Source organism: Arachis duranensis, chromosome 9 (genome assembly GCF_000817695.3).
Source record: "Arachis duranensis cultivar V14167 chromosome 9, aradu.V14167.gnm2.J7QH, whole genome shotgun sequence".
Lineage (NCBI taxonomy): Eukaryota > Viridiplantae > Streptophyta > Magnoliopsida > Fabales > Fabaceae > Arachis > Arachis duranensis.
This window is the reverse complement of record NC_029780.3, coordinates 110752961-110773599: the sequence shown is the minus strand read 5'-3', so window position 1 is coordinate 110773599 and position 20639 is coordinate 110752961. Positions and strand designations below refer to the sequence as shown.

Below are 20639 nucleotides of genomic sequence, written 5' to 3'. Positions count from 1 at the left end.
TATTTTTGATAAACCTGCTCTCAATTCGATAAAATTTTGGTGTAGATATACTTTATATTGAATTTTATATTAAGAATGAAATATATTATAAACAAAAATAATATTATCAATTTAGGAATTGGAATATCCACTTTCGTAAATGTTTTAATAGCGGTTTTTTTCTTTTTTTTTTTTTTGTTTGCTGATTTCAGGTTACAGCTTTCTTCTTCTTCTTCTTCTTCTTCTTCTTCTTCTTCTTCTTCTTCGTTTGCAAGTTGCATCAGGTATTATTCTTTGCATGTGGTTCTGTTTCTTATTGTGTTTTTCTAAAAGCTTTCACATACGAAATCATGCTCTGAAACCCTTTTGTGGAGTGAGGATTGTGTTAGGGACTTAGGGTTTAACATTAACTCTCTGGATTAGGAAAATGGCAAATAGGTGAATGACATTTATTTAGTTTGCTAGGAAAAGCACCTTGAAGCATGGATCTTGAGAAGAAGCGCAAAAAGCTTTGCAAGGGAAGGGGAAAGGGAGAGGGAAAAGTTGAAGTTGAGAGCAGCTTCAGTATATGTGATCTACCAGATGCGATTCTCCAGCTTATCATATCCTCCCTTCCCACAAAAGAAGCAATTCGAACGAGTATACTCTCCAAAAGATGGGAGCATCTATGGAGGGATATCTCCAAGATTGAGTTGGAAGAGGAAGAAGTTGAGGAAAGGCGGCAATTCATGCACTTTGTGACCAGATTGCTTGTAACTTGTAATTGCTCCAGTGTTAAGAAGTTTTCTCTGTCATGTATTGTTGGTGAGGATGCTAATCTGGTTAACGAGTGGCTATCTGGTTTCATCAACCCTAAGATTGAAGAATTATCTCTTCAATTCGAAGAAATTCCAGAACCATTAGTCTTCCCTGACCAACTGTTTACCTGTGCCACATTGACAGAGTTTAAATTGGATATGCAGCATGTCTTGAAGCTTCCTTCTTCCGTTCATTTTCGGTGCCTTCGGACTTTGACTTTGTCTAACATTATATTCAGTGATACTTATTCAACACAACGGCTTTTCTCTGGTTGCCCAGCCTTGGAGGATTTGTCCCTAATTGATTACAATTTGAAGAATGTCGAAGTTGTTTGTATTTATTCTCCTTTGCTTCGACGGATTTATATACGGGAGAACGAAGATGATATGTTGGATGAAGATGATGATGATGATACAGGTGGTCTGAATGTTACAAATTCCTGCAAAGTACTGATCGTCGGAACTAATCTGAAGTCATTTACGTATCACGGCGATTGTATGAATGAATATTTCTTAGTTCATTCAACCTTGGTGATTGATGCATCTAGTCAGGTTCAAGTACCTCGGACAGGGACAACACCTGGGAAATAGATTCAGGCAATTTCACGTCCAGACTTCTCAAAATGCTCCCAAATGTGGAGAAGCTTTCTATGTCTGAGACTTCTATAATGGTTTGATCTTCATACAAAATATTTATCAATCTTGATTCTGTTTCAATTAATTTTTTGGCCTATCTGAATACTCTTGAATTTGACTGCACATGCCAGGCACTCAGCAGAACAACATCTTTACTCGGGCAACTACCTTTATTTTGTAATTTGGCTGAACTAGTTCTTGACCCACTGTCGTCCATAGAGTTGTCCTATGCTGCATTACTGACCCTACTGCGAAACTCGCCTTGTCTTCAAGTTATTAAATTTCAGGTAGTAACTTCATTTAAACCAGAAAGTTTGCTATTTATGAATTGAAAAATTTTTCATTTTTGCACGTGTTTTCAACGATGTAGGGAGGGTTGTCTCTGGCCAAAGGTGATGCAAATTGTATATTTGATCCCTTGCCTGTGTGTTTTAGTACAACCCTGAAGATGATTGAGATCAGTGGCATTACTGGAAAAAAAGATGAGTTATTTGCAATAAAAATTTTGTTGCAAGCTGCATCAGTGTTGGATAAACTTCGGATTTCTTGTTATTGGTTTTCGTTTGATTTGGATGACAGACGTATAGGATTAAAGAGAACAAAGGAATTGTGCAAGCAGATCTTGAAGTATCCTAAAAGGTCAATGGATTGCGAGATAGAATTCGAATATATTGAGCTATTAAGCTTTATGACTTATGTTTTGATACGGCTGTAGAATTTAAAGACTAGCAACTTAGCAAGGATTACAAATGACGTATGTAGTTTCTAGGTTTCTTAAAATTTGCTCAGTGCCATCACAAATCCATTAGTTTTTTATAATCTATAATATTTTTTTGCATATTGTATTCCATTAAAGATCAGTTATCCGGAGGTAGGCTTGACAGAGTTAAGGGTGGAAAAAGTGCTCATTTTATGTTAGATAGTTTTATTTGCTGGTTCATGAATATTTTAGATGGAATAGATTCTTTCAAGATTTTCCGGTAACAATCCTGTTAGATAACTAACTAGGTATAAAATTTTAAATTTTTTAAAATAAAATTCTTAAATGGAAACGATCTCTCTGTAGATATGATTCATGACAAAGTTCAATGACATCGTTGGATTCATATAGCCGACTCCATTTAGTGGGACAAGGTTTTGTTGTTGATGTTTTAAAAATAGAATTTTAAACTTGTAACTGTTTTTTAAAAATAAAATTTTGAATTTTTAAAAATAAGATTTTAAACTTGTAACCACTTCAACTGTTAGTCCAAGTCCATTATACAATCTTACAAGGTATTCAAGTTAGCTGGTATCTTAATTAGTTTTTTTAAAGTGTTTGTGGTTGGAGGAATTATAAATAATTTCTAGGAATTTTAAGATGAGAATATCATATTTCCATGTTTGGTTCAAAGTTTGAAAAACTATTCCTAAACAAGTTTGATTTTCAGAAATCAAAATATCATCATTTTAATTCCCACCTTCCCTTTGGGTATTTTTAATTCCCATTGGAATGGAATCTTTGTAACAAAGTAATACTTGAACTACACACATCTAGACTTTCTTTTGGATTCTGAGGTGCCAAAAGAAGAGAAAGCGGCTGCATTCCGAATGCCTCGGCTACTTTTCCGGTTAGCACTCTCGTCTTCTTCAATTGCATGCGTTGTTGTTTCTTATTTTGTTTTTCAAAAGCTTTCGCATACAAAATCATGCTCTGTAACCCTCTTGCGGAGTGCATGATTGTGTTAGGGTCTTAACATGAACTCACTGGATTAGAAAAACGGCAAATAGGTTAATAACATTTTGTTTAGTTTGCTAGGGAAAGCTCTTTGGAGCCGGGGCCTTTTGAAGAAGCACAAAAAGCATCGCAAGGGAGAGGGAAAAGTTGAGAGCAGCTTCAGTATATGTGATCTACCTGATGTGATTCTCCAGCTTATCATATCCTCCCTTCCCACAAAAGAAGCAATTCAAACGAGTATACTCTCCAAAAGATGGGAGCATCTATGGAGGGATATCTCCAAGATTGAGTTGAAAGAGGGAAAACCCGAGGAAAGGCAGCAATTCATGCACTTTGTGGCCAGATTGCTTGTAGCTTGTAATTGCTCCTGTCTTGAGAAGTTCTCTCTGACATGTAATGTTGATAAGGATGCTTCTCGGGTTAATGAGTGGCTATATGGTTTCATCAACCCTAAGATTCAAGAACTATGTCTTCGTCTTTATGGGATTGAGGAACCATTGGTCTTCCCTGACCAACTGTTTACCTGTGCTACATTGACAAACTTTGAATTGGATATGCAGCATGTTTTCAACCTTCCTTCTTCCGTTCATTTTCGGTGCCTTCGGACTTTGACTTTGTCTAACATTATATTCCCTGATAGTTCTTCAACACAACAGCTTTTCTGTGGTTGCCCAGCCTTGGAGGATTTGTCCCTAATCAATTGCAATTTGAAGAATGTTCGAGCTGTTTGTATTTGTTCTCCCATGCTTCGACGGATTTATATACAGGAGAACAAAGATGATATGTTGTATGATATAGGTCTTCTGAGTGATACAATTCGCTGCAAAGTACTGATTGTTGGAACTAATCTGAAGTCATTTACTTATCACGGCAATGGAATGAACGATTTTTTCTTTTCTTATTCAACCGTGATTGATGCCTCAATTCAAGTTGATTACGTCTATGATGCGTGTGTGTTTGGACTACCCCTCTGCAAATTTATCTATTCTATCTATTTCTATTTCATTATATAAAAATTGGGTTTCTGCATTTAATGATGGAGTTGATGTGGCATGCTTTTGAGAGTGTTTTTCGATTTATTTCTTTTAACTCATTAAATACAAGTTAGAGTAAAGTATCATTTTTGTCCATAACGTTTGGGGTAAATCTCATTTGTATCCCTAACGTTTAAATCGTCCTATTTGTATCTCTAACGTTTGTAAAAGTGATTCAATGTTATCCCGCCGTCAATTAGACATCATGAACGCATTAGTTTGAGTTTTAAAAGTCTCTTCTTGAAGTTAGAATACAAATGTATGGGATAGAATCGATGATTCACTCCGAAAAATAGCTCATCAAAAGTTGAAAATAATTCCTACAACATTTACATAATTCACTTTTCTAGAGACATAATTGAATCTAAACACAAATAGTGAGTATAATATTAAAATCGAATACATCCAAGTGAGACCTAATTGAAAATGAATACATCCAAGTGAGAATAATTGAATACTATGTGCATGTTTGGGCGCCATTATTTTGTTAAAAAAGATCTTTTTTCAATGAAAAAAGATCTTTTTTATTTTTTAACGTGTTTGGCAAATTTCTAGTAGTAAAAGTAAAAACACTAGTAAAATAAAAAAAAAAGATTTTTTTTTAGAAGCTGTAATTTACATCTTTTTTTAAAAGATCTTTTTTCCTTAAAAAAAATGTTTTTCATGTAATAAATAAACAAAAAAGTACTTTTATATTGTTATATCCAAACATAATTGATAGATAAAAAGACCTTTTTACATGAGATATCCAAACATAAAATTACTTTTACTTCTCTATAAGATCTTTTAAAAAAAGATAACTCGAAAAAGATCTTTTCTTAGAAGCTCACCCAAACAAGCTGATTTGTTAGTATAATTGATAGTAGGATAACATTGAATCACTTTTATAAACGCTAAGGATACAAATAGAACGATTTAAACGTTAGGGACACAAATAGAACTTATCCCAAACATTGGGGACAAAAACGATACTTTACTCATACAAGTTATTACGATAAACTAATTATATCAACTAATTGATTTGATTAGATATTTAAATATCATATAATTTACTATAATTTATATCAATTTGATTTGATAATATTTTCTAATTCATTTATTTTAATATTCTGTTAGTATTTTTTAATTTAATTCTTTTAATTTATTAAACTAAATTTATTGTGTGTACTAATTAATTAATTTAATTAATTTATTAGTCATTGAATAATAAATTTATGAATAAAATAGACAACTGAGATATTTTTAACTAATAATTAAATCAAATCAAATCAAATAATATATATTAAGCTAAATTCAAATCATGTGAATTAAAGACTAAATTAAAATAAGATAATTTCTTACTTATTCAAGTTGAGTGTAATAAATACAAATTAATTTTATTAGATGATCATAGTTGTCTGGTCTACTATATATATATGGTCATACAAAATTATAAGAATAATAATTTTTTGTTACTCTTGCTATTTCAACTCTTCTTTTCTTTTTTTTTCTTTATGTATAATTTCTTTTATGTATAAATATACCCAAAATGAGAAAGTACGGATGAGTGTTTTATTGATTGTTTGTTTGATGAATATATCTCAATTTAGGTATTCTACTAATGTGGATGGAAGTTGACCTATAGCAATTCAAAGTGGTCAATGTATTTTTTTATAGTATTAGATAGAAGAATATTTGTTAAAATGAATATACCCATTGTAATGAATTTTTTTCAATTGTTCTATTTTTATGTTAGTCGTGTAAATTCTTTGAAGGCACAAGATAATAAAATATGTTGACTTTAATATCATTAGAAGCTAAATTTAATGGTTTAAACAAGTACCACTAATTATGTTAAAAAAAGTAAATTTTAATAATAATGTGATTTACATATTAATTTTTTTGAGTAAATTTATTTTAAAATGTAGAAATTAGACTCAATTATGCTAAAATTTTAAAGATAATATAGAATTTGACAACAAATTTAACACTCATTAAGGGAATAAATTTATTTATGGCTATTTCCTAATTATAAATAATAACAAGACTTATGAAAAATATTAATGTCATCATTCTTATTAATTAAATCATAATATTAGGTAGTTGATAGTTTCATAGGTGAAAATTATTAAGTAATTATGTAAAAATTAGCAACGAACAAGCAATAAAAATTTAGAAAAAATCTATTATATAATACTAATTTCATAATTAAAATATGTCTCATATCATATTCTCATATATTCTATTTATTATCTATTCTATTATATAAATATCAGGCTTCTGCACTTAATGATGGAGTTGACCAGAATGCATGCTCATGAGAGTGTTTAGCAATTTGTTTCTTTTAACTCATTAAATATAATTTATTATCATAAATCAACTATGTCAACTAATTGATTTGATTAGATATTTAAATATCACGTCATTTATTATAATTTATATCAAATTGATTTGGTAGTATTTTTTAATTTATCTTTTTAATATTTTGTTAGTATTTTTAATTTATTAAATCAAATTAATTATACTAATTATCTGTATTAACTAATTAATTAGATTAATTAATTAGTCATTGAAATAACAAATCTATGCATAAAATAGGTTCTCAATATATTTTTCACTAATAATTAAATTAAATCAAATCATATATATTGAGCTAAATTTAAATAATGTGAATTAAGAACTAAAATAAAATAAGATAATTTTTTACTTATTCAAATTGAATGCAATAAATAAAATTAATTTTGTTAGATAATCATAGTCTTCTGGTCTTCTATATATGTAGCCACACAAAATTATAAAAATTATCATTTTTATCACTTTTGCTATTTCAACTCTTTTTTTTATGTATAAATATACTCAAAATGAGAAGGTATGGATGGTTGTTTCATTAATTGTTTGTTTGACAAATATTATAATTTAAAAATGTCTCAATTTAGACATTCTATCGCTGTGATGGAAGTTGAACCTGTAGTAATTCAGGGTGATCATGATATTTTTTATAGTATTATATAAAAAATATTTTTTAAAATGAATATATCCATTGTAATTAATTTTCTTTGTCAATCTGTTATCTTTTACCTAACAAACAATATATATGTTGAATATATTATTTTCATCAGAAGCCATACATAATTGATTAATAATTCTATATATAAAAATACTAATGTGGTAATTAAATACCATATTGTTATCTTGCTAAAGTTAATTCTCCTATAATTATGCGAATGCATAGCACTATCAGATGAAAATTGATTGGATTACATTTATGTCCAACAAGGTAGGTGATTTTTTAGGCCTAATCACGATCAGAGTTGAGGAAGGTTTGAAAAATGCTAACAATACAAATACTTTTTATTTTTAATACCAATCATAAATATATAAATTAAAATTAACATTGTTTCGCACAAAATCATAAAATGTATAGCATACTCAAAACATATCCAATTCGTATTAAATGTCATTGTTTATCAGTTACATCATGACAAATCTAGTTATTAAAAAAGATTAAAATTAACTTAAATATACACAATATTATTTTATACTTTTCATTTTTATTTTATTATCATAAAAAGTCATACATATTATAAGAGTACCTCATCTTTTTACTAACGGTTCTTCCATTCAATGGTTTCTATTGAAAAAAAGCATAATAATATTGTGTTTGACAAAAATATATGAGATTTTAAAAGGTTGAAGCATATGTTTAGTCCTTAACATATTCGTAGATGAAGTGCAGAGTAGATAAAAAGATAGCTAATAAAAAAAGAATAAATTACCATTTGTATCCATGAAAGATACAAACGCTGAGAAATGTATCATATAAGAATAAAACGATAATTGTACCCACGGAAGATAGCTTCCGTATGCCAAGAATACCCTAACAGACCAATTGTGTAACCAACGTCCGAGTACTCTTAGTACACGGAAGCCATCTTCCCTAGTTATAATTGTCGTTTTATTCTTATATGGGTAGATTTGTCAGCATCTGTATCTTTTATGGGTACAAATGGTAATTTATTCAATAAAAAAATAAATGGTTAAAGCTTTCTCAATACTAACCGTCATAGTGTATGACATGTGTTTTATAATTTTTTTGGATTTGATTATTTCTTTATTATTATATGTTATTCTATTTAATTTATGCTAAAAAGACTTGTAATAATCATCTTATCGCGGTAGTGTAAAAGTTGTAAATATTATATTTACTTTGTATACTCTTAAATCTAATATTTTTTATGGATATTTGTGACTGAGTAATTATTAAAAGAAATAATTGGTTTAATATCTATTTATATTCTATTTAAATTATAATAATGAGTAAATATTTTTTTCAAAATAAATAATGCGATTTTTCATAAAAACAACGTTTAAATAATTGTAAAATTAAATTATACCACAGATAATAATAAATATCTTGATATTAGATCTGCTATAAAACAAATTTTTAGGAATATTATGTTGTATTATATAATTTAGTTATATTTTTTATCTTCAATCTATATTATTTTGGCAATTAAATTTTATTTACTACACAAATATTATATTTTAAGTAATTGTATATTTTATTGTTATTTTAAAAATTATTATATAATTTTAAGATCATTTAATTATGTTTATTTTTTTAAAAGCATTGTCATTATTGGAGAGTAACTAATGTTTGTGATGGTCTAAAATTAAAAAATAAAAATACAAAATATTAATATACTGAGTTTTTGAAGTATAAATCTTGAAATAAATATATGTGATTATAATTAATTATCATAATTAAAAGTCTTATTTTATTTTAATTTGTTTAGGACATAAATATATAAGATATTTATCATAATTTTTATTTTTAATAAAAATATCATTGTATTAAAGTGATGCATTTTAAAGATGTATAAATAAAATTATTATTTAAAAAAAAGTTTAAGATAACAAATGCAATTTTATTTTTATTTTATCCTTAACATTTAGTTTTAATCTTACCTTTAGAGTTTCAATATGTTTCAATTAAACTATTAGGGTGAACAACATTAATTATAACTAATTAATTATATTATCTGATTTGACCATAATTAAATAAACATTAAATTATTTAATAAATAATAAACAAATAAATAAAATAAATGAATTTAATTTGAATTATTTTTTATTATCTTTTATATCTAGAAATCATAATGTACTTTTATGTATTTTGATTAATAATTCTTAAAGGAGTTACTATTTTATTTATTAACATTTTAAATTTTTTATAATATTTTTATAAAACTTGATTAATGGATTTTTCTTTACAATGTTTTTCTTGAATTTTTTAACAAAAATATATCTTAATTTTTGTCTTTCCTCTTTTATATTATCTATTATCTACCATCATTGGAATAAAAAAATAAATATAAATTAAATATATAATTTAATTTTAATTTAAACTAAAAACTAAATAAATTATCAAAAAATATCAACAAATTTTATTTTAAATTTCTCTATAGTTTTATTTAATGATAAAAATCTCTCTATAGTCACTAATATCGTCGATACCAAAAAAAGTATAAGTTTCTTTCAAGAAAAATAAAATACATATAAGATAAATAGCATATATGTAATTTCATTATTAATCATAAATTATGGACAAATTTCTAAAAATAAAATCTTATGAATCAACCAGTAATTTTTTAATATTTTTTATTTTTTTTAAAGTTGTCCAAACTGTAATTTTTTTATATTTTTATTTTTTTCTAAAATTTTTTAGACTTATCAACATTTAAGTTGTCTATACATCACTTCTCAAAATATTATGATTTTACAAGTTATAATATGTGGAGGAAATCACCTTTATAAACTATTTGCAAACTAATTTTACGTATATCTGCCAAAGTAAAAAAAATTACGCGCATGTCTCAATTTACATATCTATGTAAATCAAATTTATGATGTTCGAATTATGTGGTTTTGGAGTAAATCAAATCTTACGAATTACTTGGATGCTATCTATGCTACTAAATCGAATGAAGGAGATTCAATTTACAATAAGCTGGATTGCTATTAAGTGAGTATAAATCGAACCTTATTGCTTCGATTTAGCGTGGACTATATAAATCGAAATTTATAAATTCGATTTAGTAGGGGATGACATAATTCAAATTCATTGAATTCAATTTACTTTCAAGTCACAATGTCAAGTAATTCGAATCCTATAGATTCGATTTATTACTCGTTACCCTAATTCGAATTCATTAAATTCGATTTATATAGAAATGTAAATGGAGATAACTAAGTAAGGTTTTTGGGTTTGGGGGATTTAGAAAATTTTGGGGTGGTTTTAATTTATCAACATAAATTAACCTAATATATGATATTAGTTATTGTTATATATATATGAAAACTGTGACTTATTTATGCATTGTTTGGATTAAAAGAATTTATAGAAAAATAAAATGCTGGAGAAGAAAATGGATGGAAAAATCAATTTTTAATTATTTGGATCAACAAAGAAATTGAATGGAAAATATAAAAGTGTATGTGGAGCTCATGTAAATTTTTTCTCTTTAAAGTTGCAAAGAAAACTGATGCAGAAGTACAAACATGGGTAAAAAAAAAAACTTGTGCAGAAGTGCAAACATGGATTAAAATACAAAGTTATCATTTGAATTATAATTTATATATAATATATAAAGACATTAATATAATTTTACTCTATTATAATTTTTTCTCTTTTTACTTTTCCTTCCATCTAGGGATGGAAACAGGCCAGGCCAGGCCAGGCTTTGCTCTTAACAGGCCTGGCCTGTCATACAGTTGATTAGCCTGAGCCTGGCCTGCAGCCTGTTATAGGCTCTTTATAAAGTACTAGGCCTGACCTGTTATTCAGACTGGCCTGGCCTGAAGCCTGTTAAAAGGCCTGATAATTTTTTTTTACAAAATAAAAATATTATTTAAAAAAATTATTTTTTAATAAAAATTGTTAGCTTGAGCCTGGCCTATTAATGTATTAAAGCTTTTAAAAGAGCCTGGACCTGTACCTATTTTATAACAGGCCAGGCCAGGCCAAACACAGGCCAGGCTGCAGGCCCCTGGCAAGCCGCCTGACCTTTTTCCACCCCTACTTCCATCTATGCAAAAGAAACTTTTTCCTTTATTTTCTTTCCATTCATTTTTTCTTCGTCTAAACACACACACAAAAATATACTTTTTGTTTCATTTTGTTTCCTCTCATTTTCTTTCTTTCTATTTTTTTCCTCTTATTTTTTATCTTATATTCAAACAATAACTTAGTGTTTATCTATTTATCTTCTATTAATATTGTTATAACAAGGATACATATGACTGTATAAAAATGATATAACTTAAACTTTGATTATCTAAGAATTTATTGAGTGGCTAGGATAGTTCCACGTCACAAACCAATAAATGCTAGTAATAGGGATGATCACAAAAACAGTCAAAAAAGATATTTGCAGAGATTACTCGCATTTTGGGGTTAGATGGGGACCCGTGAAATTCTAACGACCTGCCATCCGAAAATGGATGGGATTCGGGGTGGCAAACAGGCCAAAATTCGTCAGGCTGACCCGCATAACTCGACAAACAAGGAGGGTTGGGCTGGAAATTTGAGATTGCCAAACTTAAAAAGTCTGCCTACCCCGCACTGCCTAATCCATGAGCTCTGGCGGATTTCGGTGGGACGGTGCAGATTTTTTTGCTGGGTCAAGCTTTTATTTTGTCAAGACCATTTTTTACAAATTTCTATTATGTTATTAATCTACAAGAGGATGAAGATGATAATTGAAGATGTTCTAAGTTATATTTTGGATTATATTTTTATGTTTGATTGATTATAAACTTGAAGATGTTTAATTATATATTTTGGACAATATTTGTTTTGTTTTGGACACTATTGATTTTATTATTTTGTTTCAAAAAATTTGATTTATAATTATGTTTATTAAATATTGATAATTATAATTTTTTTATATTTTTAAAAATTATAAATTTATTGAAATTATCGTGAAATTATATAAATATCCGGACAGCTGACTCTTATCCTGGGAGTTAAATTCTCACTCACTCTATCCCACCGTGCTAAGTCACTGACATATCCTTTGTCTTTATTTGACCCCAAGAATGGATTTGATCGAAACGACTTTCCTGTCGAACCCCTGTGTGTCTGTATTAATTTCTGACCGCGCGGAATCTCCATTGTCTGGAAATTTGCCTTGCCCCATTCCCTTTTCTTGTTGGAGGGGCGCATCAATTCCTTGCCTAGGCGCCTACGGCAGGATCCGTCATCTTGGCAGGTCGGATCCAAGAAAATCGATGCCCGATCCCTCAAACTCGGAAGAGTCAGTAATGGAAGGGAAGGACCAAGTGGAACTAGTCATAAATTGTGGAGTTATTTAATATTTAATGATTTATAAAAAAATGAGAGCCCGCCAACCTGCCAACCTACCATCAGGCAGGACGGGAGAGAAATTTAAGACCGCTTTACTAGGTGGGGCGAGGCAAGCTAGCCCACTAGATCACGGACTTTTGGCGAGATAGGGCGGGCTTTTCTGTTTGCCACCCGTAATGGGGATACAGACAAAAATATCTGCCCCATGGAATAAAATTATTAATTTATCGTAATTTATATATATACATAAATTCATTTCTTGAATTTAGTAACCCTAATTTCTGCCTCCAATTCGAATTCTTCCTTTTTCTTTCAGATTCATTCTCAGTCTCGATCCTCTCTCTCACTCACTTTCTCTGCCTCCCAAGTCCATCACTACGTCGCTCAGTATCGTTCCAAAAAATTATGTTGTGTTATTATGTTGGAATATGTTTTTATATTTTTTTTCCTTTTGAAATGTTATTTTTCATAACGAATATGTTATAAATTATGTTGAATTATATTGAACTGATTATTTTATGATTATTATATTATGTCTTTTTGTATTAATTTTTTTCAAAAGTTTACCGAGGAGATCTGCATTCTTTAAGGGGTAATTAAACAAGAACGTGCAATGACGGAAAGGAACGGGGGCATTTTTAAAAAAAATAGGAGTGAGGGATGGGAAGGGAGCTTCTCACGCTCCTCTGAGTATTTATTACCATATCTAACTTGCAACAAAGATCTAATTTGAGTCGATTTAAGAGGGGATGCGTGGACTTCATCTGCATTGGGCCTTTAAGGTAATGAATCTAAGTCAGATTTGTGACCCTAATAATGGATTTTAGTTGATTTTGCTTGCATTGAGGTCTTACTGGGCCCAAATATATCTTGAATTAATATTTTGAGTCATTATTATAGCAAATACTATACTATTTAATATTATAACACTTAGTATATTTAAAAGTTGAATATATTTACAAGACATTTTTATAATTCAAATTAAAAAAATTAATTATCTCTTTTTTTTAGTTTTAAATATTATTTTTTAATATAACAAAAAAGTAAAAATAACGATAATAACTCACATAATTAAAATAGATAATTTTAATATATACATGACACTATATATATCAAGTATTATTATATATGATATATAATTTTTTTTTGTAATGACTATTTATATAATTTATTGAACAATTTTTTTATCTTAATATTTAATAAATTAATATATAAAATATTATTTAACATACAAAATAAGTAACTTAATTCATCATCTAGGACAATAAATATAACAGTGCAAATATTTATTTATTTATTAGTAGTAAAAAATATGTAAATAGTATAAACTGATATTTTTTTAGTATAAGCAATAATAAAAGTTATTAATTAAGTTAGTTACCTAATTAAAAAATTATAAAAAAAATTGTTTAAATAATAATAACAAATAAGATCACTATTTTTACATATTACAAAGTTTATGAAAAAAAATTTGGATAATAAATCAATCCTCAATAGATTATACATTGGATATTATTATTTGCATACTAATATAATATATATTATTGATTATTAAGTTTATAATTAATTTTTAATGTAATTTTTTATAATTAAAATTTAAATGATTAAAATTATTAAATGCTAAATATTTTACATCTAACCAATTTATTTTTTATTGAAATTAAAAAAATGAGTCATTAATCAATTCTAAATTTAAATTTAAATTGGAGTAAGAAAATAAAAAATATTTTAAATTTTATCTCACTAACCAGAATTAATTTTAAGATAAGAAATTATTTTACACATCATATATATATATATTGTGGGATAATATGGTCATTTACTATTTTTTAATGGTAAATATTGTCAAATAAAATGGTGTAAGAAATTAGAAGAAAATGTATTTATAAATTTAGGAAATATTAATTTATTTTTCAATAGAATAAATTATATATTGAATAACAAAAGTTATTATTGGTTTCTCTTCACACTAACTAATACTCAACGATGGTGTTTCAGTACACCATTTATAAAGAAATATTAATCGATCTACTAACTTTTGTAATGACATAAGTTTATGAATTTGAAAATTTAAAATCATTTCATAAAATGTGAAGTTTTAACAAATAACAATGTTGATCATATTGTTTTGACTTTAAGAATGAATACGATACCAACAAATAAAATTGTCCTAAGTAAATTTCAACAAAAACAAAAGTCCATAAGTATTTATTAATGAAAAATTAATCAATTTTAAAGACAAATACAATTTTTTCTACGGATTTCCTAACTCGATAAGTCGAGGATTAATCCACATGTATTGATGCTCTGTTTATTAAGGGTGAGATTCGAACTCCAAATACTTGCAGACAAATAAGATAACCATTCAACTCATCCAAGTTGATTAAAATAAATATTAATTATTTTTAATATTTTTAAATTATAATTTACAATTATAATTATTATATATATTTTTCATTTAAATTTTAATAAATTTTTTATATAATTATAATTACTATATATCTTTTAATGATTCAAAATGGATTATAGTAAATTAAATAGTGTTTAGATTACATTATTCAAAATCACTTTTAGATAAAAAGTTACAGAAAAGGACATAAATCTAAATAATTATTTTATGTTATCTTATAATTTTATTTTAAATATTTAAATAAATTTTAATATTTTTTTAGTATTCTCAGTATTCTTTAGTACTCTAATAGAATTAATAGAATCATAATACAAAATAAAAAAAATTATTTCATACAAAAAAGAAATAACAATAACAATATATAAAAAATATAAGTTTTATAAAAAATAATAATATGCATAAGAGAGTATTAGAAAAAAGTATTATAAAAAAATAAAGATATAAATAATAAAAAACATAATTGATACATAAAACATAAAGTTCAATCCAACGTGAAGAGGTGAACGAAAAAATTAGAATTTTTAGGTTTTTGATAAACGTGGGTTAGTTTATAGGATAAAAACATGTAACATAAAGATGAAGCGTTTAAAGAACTCAAACAGACTTCTCTCTTCTCCAACGCAAATCCAAATACACCCTAACTTCAGGCGATTTCATGTTCAGATTTCTCAAAATTCTCTCAAATGTGGAGAAACTTTCTATGTCTAGGGATTCTATTGAAGTTTGATCTTCATACAAAATATCTATCGGTCTTCGTTCTTTTTCAATTAATTTGTTGGCCTTTCTGAATATTTTGAATTTGACTGCACATGACAGGCATTCGGCGCCTCAGCGGAACGACATCTTTTCTCAAACTACCTTTATTTTATAATATTGTTGAACTAGATTTGAACCCAGGCAAGCCCATAAAGTTATTCAATAAGTACGAAGAATTGCAGATACTATTGCAAAACTCGTCCTGTCTTCGACATCTTAGATTTTAGATAATAATTTCATTTGAACCAGAAAGTTCATTGCTATTTACGAATTGAAAATTTTTCATTTGTTGTATGTGTTTTTAACAATTTAAGAAAGAATTTCGCTTGTTAAAGATGATCCTTGTCTGTGTGTTTTAGTACAATCCTGAAGGCCATGAAGATCAGTGGCATTACTAGAAAAGAAGGACTATTTGCAATAAAAATATTGTTGCAACTAATTGCAAGCTGTTGGATAAACTTTAGGTGTTATTGGTTTTCTTTTGATTTGGATGACAAGCGTTATAGGATTAGAAAGGTTAGATGAATTGGACAAGCATATCTTAAAGTATCCTAAAAGGTAAATAGATTGTGAGAAAATTTGAATACAGTTGAGAATTTTAAAACTAGCTAGCTTACATCACAAATGATGTACTTTACAGCAATCTTAAAATTTGTTCATTACCGTCACAAACTCCTTAGTTTTCTTTCACTCTATTATAATATATTATATTTTAATTGCATATTATTTTTTTCGCTAAATATTGATTATCCATAGATAGGCTTGATAGATTTAAGGGTGGAAGAAATACTCAATTTATGTTAACTGACTCTTGAATATTTTAGATATAATAGATTCTTTCAAGTTGGTTTTTCATGTAAACATATCATATATAAAAAGAAATTTTAGGAGAATTTATTTCTATATTTTCATGTGAAGTTAATTATTAAAAATAATTAATAATAATTTAATGACAAATAATATCTAATATTTTTTAACTATTTTAATTTCTTACAAAGAAAATGGCATGTATGAAAATTTTTATCTTATCAACTATATATTTTAGAAACCTTTAGAAATTTATTGTGATTTTTCTGTATTATTAGAAAAAATGAAACAATTTTGTTATTAAAACTTAATTTGACGTAAAGTGGATAATTTTTTTGTAAATTACAAAAAATAATATAAAAAGAAAAAATTTAGAAATAAAATTCTGATCAATTTTTTATTTTGATTTTCAAACAATTATTCAAAATTTTTTAAAAAGTCTTAGATCAAATGTATAAATAATTTATTAAATACAAAAATTATTCATCAATTATAATTATTTTTTATTACATTTTAAAACATTTTTAAAATTATTTTTATTGTTAACCAAAAAAATGTTATTATGTAAAATGATGGTCATTTTGGTGTTCATGTTTAAATAGTCTAAAAAGAATACCATTTTATATTATTATTTGCTTTGAGATGAACAGTTTTAATAAAGGATTACGAAAATTTTGCTTTTTATATTGGAGTAGCAACGGTGTTTTTTTAAAATGTGGGTTGATTGGGTGTTATTTTTAAATGTGAGATTATTTAATTAGATAAATAAAAATTGAACCATTTGATTTGTGAGAGTACACTTGTGAGAGTACATAAATCAGACCGAGAGATTTTTGTTAAAAAAAATAAAAAATTTGAATTCCTATTTGTGTATCTTTCACACTTTTGAAAAACACAAAAAATTATAATATTGAGGTATATCACTACTTTTACTTCCATATACAAAAAAAGCCAAAGTTTACACTATTTTCTATTTGAGTTCTAAACTCCCAAAAAAAGTATAAGATACCAATATATTATATGCCAATTTATTGTTAATAATAATTAATTATTATATTTTAATTATAATTAGTATTGACACATCTAAGAAATACATTCGTAAAGATATTTTCATTAGACACAATCATAAAAAAAAACATTTTCATTAGACACATTTACAAAGATAATTTCATTAAATATAATCGTAAAGAAGAGTAGGCAGAAATTGATAGATCTTTATTAGGTACGTATCTGAGATTGAACCCAAAATGTATGCATGACATTTCCTTGTCCATGAGTTACATTTATAAAATTTGGAGAATTAAATAAAAATAATTAAGTCTAATAACTCAAATGGTATAGTCTTTCCATACTCATTTAAGAGGTTGCGGATTCGAATCTCTTATCTTTGATTAAAAAAAAATAAATAAAAATTTAAAAAATAAATTAAAAAATAAAATTCAGGAACCGAACTGAGGATTAACCATTATTTTTTCAGCGATTTAATAATCCGATACCATTTTTAATGGTTTACTTAATATTAAGAGAAAAATATGTTAAACAAAAATAATATTATCAATTTAAGGCAAGCATTACAATTTTCCCTTTTTTAAAATGTTTAATTTCCAGGTTTTTTTTGAGTGACTTGAGTCTTTAATTGTTGTTACATTAGCGCGCACTCACCGATTTTGGATTCTGAGGTGCCAAAAGAAAAAGAGTAAGCGGTTGCATTCCGAATGCCTCGGCTACTTTTCCGGTTAGCATTCTCGTCTTCTTCGATTGCATGCGGTGTTGTTTCTAATTTTGTTTTTCAAAAAGCTTTTGCATAAGAAATGGTGCTCTGTACCCCTCTCGCGGAGTGCATGATTGTGGTATGGCGTGCATGATTGTGTTAGGGTTTTAACATTAACTCACTGGATTAGAAAAATGGCGTGCATGATTTTGTTAGGGTTTTAACATTAACTCGCTGAATTAGAAAAATGGCAAATAGGTTAATGACATAACATTTGTTTAGTTTGCTAGGGAAAGCTCTTTGGTGCCTGGGCCTTTTGAAGAAGCGCAAAAAGCATCGCAATGGAAGGGAAAAGGGAGAGGGAAAAGTTGAGAGTAGCTTCAGTATATGTGATCTACCAGATGCGATTCTCCAGCTTATCATATCCTCCCTTCCCACAAAAGAAGCAATTCAAACGAGTATACTCTCCAAAAGATGGGAGCATCTATGGAGGGATATCTCCAATATTGAGTTGAAAGAGGGAAAACCCGAGGAAAGGCAGCAATTCATGCAATTTGTGACCGGATTGCTTGTAGCTTGTAATTGTTCCATTCTTGAGAAGTTTTCTCTGTCATGCAAGGTTGATAAGGATGCTTCTCGGGTTAATGAGTGGCTATGTGGTTTCATCAACCCTAAGATTCAAGAACTATGTCTTCACCTTGAAGAGATTGAGGAACCATTGGTCTTCCCTGACCAACTGTTTACGTGTGCCACATTGACAAAGTTTACATTGGATATGCAGCATGTCTTGAAGCTTCCTTCTTCCGTTCATTTTCGGTGCCTTCGGACTTTGACCTTGTCTAACATTATATTCCCTGATAGTTCTTCAGCACAACAGCTTTTCTTTGGTTGCCCAGCTTTGGAGGATTTGTCCCTAATCAATTGCAATTTGAAAAATGTTCGAGCTGTTTCTATTTATTCTCTCTTGCTTCGACGGATTTATATACAGGAGTATTTAGATAATATGTTGTATGACGACGATGATGTTGAGATAGGTTTTCTGAGTGATACAATTCGCTGCAAAGTACTGATTGTTGGACCTAATCTGAAGTCATTTACTTATCACGGCGATGGAATGAATGATTTTTTCTTATATTATTCAACCGTGATTGATGCCTCAATTCAGGTTAGTTACTTCTGGCATGGAGCTTCAGGCGATTTCACGTTCAGATTTCTTAACATGATCCCAAATGTGGAGAAGCTTTCTATATCTGCAGATTCTATTGAGGTTTGATCTTCATACAAAATATCTATAGTCTTCATTCTGTTTCAATTAATTTGTTCGCCTTTTTCTTTGAATTTGACTGCACATGGCAGGCACTCAGCGAATCGATGTCTTTCAGACTACCTTTATTTTGTAATTTGGGTGAACTAGATTTGGACCTAAGCAAACCCGTAGAATTGTTCAATTTGTATGAAGAATTACTGACACTATTGCGAAACTCGCCCTCTCTTCGGGTTCTTAGATTTCAGGTAGTAACCTCATTTGGACCAGAAAGTTCATTGCTATTTATGAATTGTAAAAATTTTCATTTGTTGTATGTGTTTTTAACAATTCAGGGAGAGGTTTCGCTTGCTAAAGAGGATGCAAATTTTATATTTGATCCCTTGCCTGTGTGTTTTAGTACAACCCTGACGACGATTGAGATCAGTGGCATTACTGGAAAGAAGAAGAACTATTTGCTATAGAAATATTGTTGCAAGCAGCATCAGTGTTGGATAAACTTTGTATTAAGTGTTACTGGTTTTCGTTTGATTTGAATGACAAGCGTATAGGATTAAAAAGGTCAGAGGAGTTATACAAGCGTATCTTAAAGTATCCTAAGAGCTCAAAGGATTGTGAGATAGAACTTGAGTATAGTTGAGCTATTAAGCTTTCTGACTTATGTTTTGATGCAGCTGTAGAATTTAAAGACTAGCCACCCTAACATCACAAATTATGTATTTTCCATCAATCTTAAAATTTGCTCATTGCCGTCTCAAATTCCTTAGTTTTCTTTCAATTTATTATAATTATTATATTTTAATTGCATATTATTTTTCCGCTAAATATTGATTATCTAGAGATAGGCTTCACAGAGTTAAGGGTGGAAGAGATGCTTCATTTATGTTAAATAATTGAATATAGTTCAGCAAAGTGTTCGTGCTTGATAGAACTAGATTTTGATCGAACTAGATTTTGATTATATGATTAGAAAAATAAAATATATTTATCTTTAAAATTTGATTTTATATCAAGTGGATAACTTTTATGTGATTTTTGGTGAATGACTAAAAATAATTTTAGAAAATAAAAAGTTTTAGATATTGAATTTATCATCAATCTTTTGCATGTAGATTTTAAATAATTATACAAAAATTTAGTTCCAATGCACAAACATTTTGTCAAATACAAAAATAATGTTA

At 27.9% G+C, this 20639-nt stretch overlaps 2 protein-coding genes across 5 annotated transcripts; both read left to right on the top strand.

Moving 5' to 3' along the window:
- Positions 1 to 180: 180 nt before the first annotated feature.
- LOC107467042 (F-box/LRR-repeat protein At3g26922-like) lies at positions 181 to 2313 on the top strand. Of its 2 annotated transcripts, XM_052254707.1 has the most exons (4): positions 181 to 263; positions 437 to 1447; positions 1544 to 1699; positions 1783 to 2313. In XM_052254707.1, the coding sequence occupies exon 2, from the start codon at positions 462 to 464 to the stop codon at positions 1365 to 1367; it is 906 nt and encodes a 301-aa protein (XP_052110667.1). In that variant the 5' UTR covers positions 181 to 263; positions 437 to 461; the 3' UTR covers positions 1368 to 1447; positions 1544 to 1699; positions 1783 to 2313. The 2 variants fall into 2 exon arrangements, with proteins under 2 accessions (XP_052110667.1, XP_020986913.1); XM_021131254.2 differs by lacking the exon at positions 181 to 263 and having other exon boundaries at positions 277 to 1447; positions 1992 to 2013.
- A 394-nt stretch (positions 2314 to 2707) lies between these two features.
- On the top strand, positions 2708 to 20204 carry LOC107467041 (F-box/LRR-repeat protein At3g26922). Of its 3 annotated transcripts, none has more exons than XM_052253754.1 (4): positions 2708 to 3022; positions 18477 to 19461; positions 19551 to 19706; positions 19794 to 20204. In XM_052253754.1, exons 1-4 carry the CDS (start codon positions 3003 to 3005, stop codon positions 19920 to 19922), a joined length of 1290 nt encoding a protein of 429 aa, XP_052109714.1. In that variant the 5' UTR covers positions 2708 to 3002; the 3' UTR covers positions 19923 to 20204. The 3 variants fall into 3 exon arrangements, with proteins under 3 accessions (XP_052109714.1, XP_015941541.1, XP_015941540.1); XM_016086055.3 differs by lacking the exon at positions 2708 to 3022 and adding an exon at positions 18098 to 18218 and having other exon boundaries at positions 18477 to 19359; XM_016086054.3 differs by lacking the exon at positions 2708 to 3022 and adding an exon at positions 18098 to 18218.
- Positions 20205 to 20639: the final 435 nt, after the last annotated feature.